A 4185-nucleotide genomic window follows, 5' to 3' on the forward strand; every position below is an offset into this window, starting at 1 on the left:
TAAGCTGCCCTGCTGGGCCGGGCCGGGCTGGAGCTGGGGGCCGGGGGCCTGGGCGCTCTGCTTCCTCCCCTGACCCTCCCCGCCCTCCCTCAGGTATTGGGGCTTGTGGCCACCTTCCTGTTTGCCTACGACGCCTATAGCACCTTCCAGGCCCAGCGGAGCCGCCACACTCCGGCTGCCACGGGTAAGTGAGCAGAGGTGGTGCTGGGGAGGCCCCTCCCTGGATCCGGCTCAGCCTCAACTCTCCCCCCCTCGCCCCCTCCCAGAGTCTCCCGACGGCCCCTCGTAGTGCCACTGGCCGCCGTGGGCTCCCTCCCTCCTCCCAGAAGAGCGAAGAGGATGGCCCGTGCCTGTGGATCTCCCTCCTCTCCCTCCCCTTCAGGAGCCCAGAGAGGGGGCACAGGAAGACGACAAATAAATGGGGGACGAGTCAACTGATGGGTTGGTCGTGAACTTCTTTGGTGGGCAGATGCCAGTGGGGGGGGGAGGAGGCAGCTTCACAAAAACACCATCTGGGAACCCAAACGCATTCGAGTCATCATTTTAATGGGCAGAGCCAGAATTCTGGCAAGTGTAGGCTGGCCCAGTAGGCTCTCCAGGTACCCGTGGGAGATGCTGGGCAGTAGAAGAGGGATGTGGAGAACCTGAGCCACCAGCCGCTCCGAACCCCGATTTCCAGTTGGGAGAGGAATGAGGCTGGACCAGAGTCTCAGGCCACAGTGCAGTTCCTGTCCCTGTCCTGGGGTCGACCCTGGCTCTGAGCTGGCCTAGGAGAAGCCCCCCACCTCCCTTCCTTCCCTGGGGGATCCCGAGTAGCTCTTTGAAGGGCTCGGGGCAAAGGAATGGGCTCCCCGAGGAAGTAGCCATCCTCCTCTGAGTTGGAGGAGGAGGAGGAGGAAGAAGAGGACACCCAGGCCGAGTCCCACTCCAGGTGGAGACTGTGGCCATGGGAAGGTGGCCTCTGAGGCCTGGGGGGAGGGCTCTGGGGCTGCTCCCTCTCCTGGGGGGCTTGGGCCACCAGGGGTTCCTGGAAGCTAACACGGAGCTCCCCTCGCCGGCAGAACTCGGGACCCCCTGAGGAGGCTGGTGGGTTGGGGGCAGATGTGGCTTGAGGGTTTGGTGAAGGGCTCCCTCGGCGGAGGCCCAGGGCAGGCATGGAGTGTCGCTGTGGGGCCCCACGGCAGAAGCGGCTGCACTCTCTGCCCACCGGGGAGCCAGAGCGTGATCTGGCCTGGAGAACTGTTGCAGTGGGAGCCATGGGGTAAGTGGCCATCATCACCGCTGCCGCCTCTGCTGGAGCAGGTAGGCTGCAGACCCGGGAGCAGAAGATCTGCCCCTGCTTGGGCAGGAAGGGCTCACCTAGCAGGGGTCGCCCACAGCGGCAACAGCTGAAACAGCTCTCAGATGCGTGCCAGTGTTGCCCACCATAGGTCATCTGGCCCTGTTCCATTCCTGGGTAGGGGTGAGAACAGAGTGAGAACTGGGCCAGGAAAAAGGAGGCTTGGTGGGGCCAGAGGCCCACTAGCTCCTCCCTCTCCACTTTTCCCTAAAGCAAGAACCTCCCCCCATAGCTGCCCCTCTTCCCAAGTGTAGGCTCTGGGGTAAACTGAGGCCCATGGCCCAATGGAAGCTGAGAAGAGGTGCTCATTGCCCTTGCTCAGGTTAGCTCCGGGAGGCCTCCTCACCGATTCGCTCTCCACAGCTGTCACAATACTGGGCGTGCCTGGCCTCATAGCAGGCCCCACAGTGGGGTCGGCTGCCCCTCATCACGTAACGCTGCCCCCCCAGAGGCCCCTCACAGTCAAAGCAGCAGAAGTGGCGAATGTGCCAGTGACGCCCCTCGGCCTCGGTGCATTCTGCTGCAAAGATGATCTGGGGGGGTGGGAAGGAGACAGGCAGGAAAATGGGAGGATGGAAGGGTGAGGGGTTCCCAAGCCTGGGTCTTTTTTTTCCCTCCCGCCCTCCTTCCTGCCCAAGCAAGGAATAAGATGGCAGGAGCTGCGCTCGCTCCTCTGGTCTGGGTGCCCCTGCCTCCCTGCCAGGCCCCTAGTCAGGCCCCTTGGATACTTCATCACAGGCTTGGCATCGGGGCCGAAGGCACTCGGCGTGGTGGCGCCCACAGTAGATTTTCCCGGCCTGGTAGAAGTAAATGAGGTCAACCAGCAGTTCACCACAGGTAGCACAGAGGAAGCACTGGGGGTGCCAACAGGTCCCGTGGCCTGCCCGGCTGGCAAAGACCACCAGATCCCCCCCTCGGATCTGCTTCCCACACTGTGAGGGAGGAAGAGAAGGCAATCCATCGGGCAGTGAGCTCCTCTAGGGTGGGGCTCCCCTTCTCCCTTTCTTTGTATCTGGGATACACAGTAGGCGCTCCATCCCGGTGGGCCAACCGACAGAAAGAAACGCCTCCTTTGGGCTGGGACCGAGCTGGTGGGTGAGTGAGCCAGCCCACGGCCTCTGCCCTCTCAAGGGGATCAAGGCAACCCTAGGTCCGGCTGGGGCCGCAGCTGGGGGGAAGGATTGGGACAGGTCTTCCAAAGGATGTGCCCGAGCTGAATCTTGAAGGAAATCAGGGATTTGAAGAGGCAGAGGTGAAGGAAGGGTCTTCTGGGCAAAGGCATGGAGGTGGCATGAAGAACCAGCAAAGGGCAAGGCAGCCAATTTGGCTGGAAGGGGAATGCCATGAGGCTAAAAGCGGGGGCTGGCAGCCCTTTCTGTTTCGTCCTGGGGGAGGGACCACAGGGAAAGCATTGTAGAGTTGGTTTCTTGGGAGACTTGGAGTGGGGAAACTGAGGTACAAGGGGGCCCCGAGTGCCCCGCTCACTCACCTGCTCACAGATGGCCCCAGTAATAGACACCGGGAATGCTCGAACAGCCCCGCGACCCAGGTTTTCTCGTCTCCGCTTTTGGCTGAACCGCCTCAATTCCTTCTCCTCCTCTCCCTCCAGTGCTGCACAATACTGGGCCTGGGGAGTGGAGTGGAGGGTGGGGGTGGGGTGATCAGGGGTCACACGGTCAGGCTGGGCACCCCCCCCCTCCTCTTCCCTTGCACAGTAGAGAGGACGAACTCAATTGGAGCCCTCCTCTGGAAGGCTGCCCACAGTCTAGGGGGTGCGGAGAGCTCACCTCACTGTCATGTGGGGGCAGCTGGCGGAGCAGTTGTTGAACCCGGTACCTTTCCCCAAGGCTGTTCACGTAAGGAACTTTGTCCTCTGGCAGACAGCTGAAAAACTGGTCCACCTGGGAGCAATGGAGAGTTGAAGAGGGAGAAAGAGAGCAGACCGCAGGGGGTGCTCGGGTGGGGTGGGGTGGAGAGGAGGCTCAGGCCAAATCTGTGGGTCTTTGAATCTCAGATCACTCTAGGCCAGGCCAGCCAACACCTCAATGGAACTGGCCCCGGGGTCAGCCCTGGGGGGGGGGGCCCTCTCAGAGGTTTCAGGTTTCCTGCCACTTAAAACAGGTGGATCCTTAATGGCCCTGCCTGGCCCCCAGCTCTCACCCAGAAGCCTCTGCTCTGGCACCATCCCAGAGAAATGCATGGCCAGAGAGGGCCAGAGCCTGGCTCCAGGGGTACAGTTGAGTCAAGAGGCCAGAACTCTGGCAGGAGAACTTGTTTTCCCTCCTCTGGGAGGGGAGAGGAGGGAGGGGCGTTTGGACCCGGCCCACCCAGGGCCCAGCAACAACCCTGGGCAGCCCTGAGCCCTCTGGGCAACCTTAGAGGCCCAGGAGAGGGGCTGCCCGCCTGGGAATGCCCTGAGGGAGAGAGATGAGGAGCCAGGGCCCGGCCCCACCCCCATCCCGCTGGGGGGGGAGGCTCTTGGGGAGCCACCATTTAGGACAGCAGTCCTGCCCCTCCCCCCCAGGCTTCCACAGAGGGGAAACCGAGGCACTGCCAATGGGCCCCGGAAAGCCCCCTGGGAGGAGGCTGCAAGGCTACCTGCTCGGGCTTGAGGCCTGGGGGTGCCCAGGCATACTCGTCCGAGGCCCAGCCAGAAGGCTCCTGGGAGCTGGGAGGCCGCTGGAAGTCGGCGAGGAGGCGGCTCACGAGCTGCTGCAGGTCGGCGGGGAGCCCGCTGCCCGGGTGCTCCTCTCGGCGGCACTTGCAATGCTGACAGATCTTCCTGTGGGGAGGGCAGACCTCGGGAGCTCCGCAGCGGCCGGCCGCTCGGGCTGCGCCCCTCCCTC

General features: G+C 63.1%; 1 protein-coding gene and 1 long non-coding RNA gene across 2 annotated transcripts; one reads left to right on the top strand and one right to left on the bottom strand.

Annotated features, from left to right (window-relative positions):
- The first annotated feature begins 32 nt into the window (after positions 1-32).
- Positions 33-438, top strand: LOC123253972. The gene is made up of 2 exons (XR_006506644.1): positions 33-184; positions 267-438. It is a non-coding gene; the product is annotated as an uncharacterized LOC123253972 (long non-coding RNA).
- Positions 439-525: 87 nt separating this feature from the next.
- PRICKLE3 (prickle planar cell polarity protein 3) lies at positions 526-4174 on the bottom strand (the record flags this gene model as incomplete). The annotated part of the gene is made up of 6 exons (XM_044683048.1): positions 526-1452; positions 1686-1872; positions 2068-2271; positions 2829-2966; positions 3127-3240; positions 3938-4174. Coding segments are annotated over 6 exons (1623 nt in total), but the record flags the coding sequence as incomplete, so codon positions are not given.
- Between the last annotated feature and the right edge of the window lie 11 nt (positions 4175-4185).

The sequence above is a fragment of the Gracilinanus agilis genome, unplaced genomic scaffold (genome assembly GCF_016433145.1).
Source record: "Gracilinanus agilis isolate LMUSP501 unplaced genomic scaffold, AgileGrace unplaced_scaffold1207, whole genome shotgun sequence".
NCBI classification, from domain to species: domain Eukaryota; kingdom Metazoa; phylum Chordata; class Mammalia; order Didelphimorphia; family Didelphidae; genus Gracilinanus; species Gracilinanus agilis.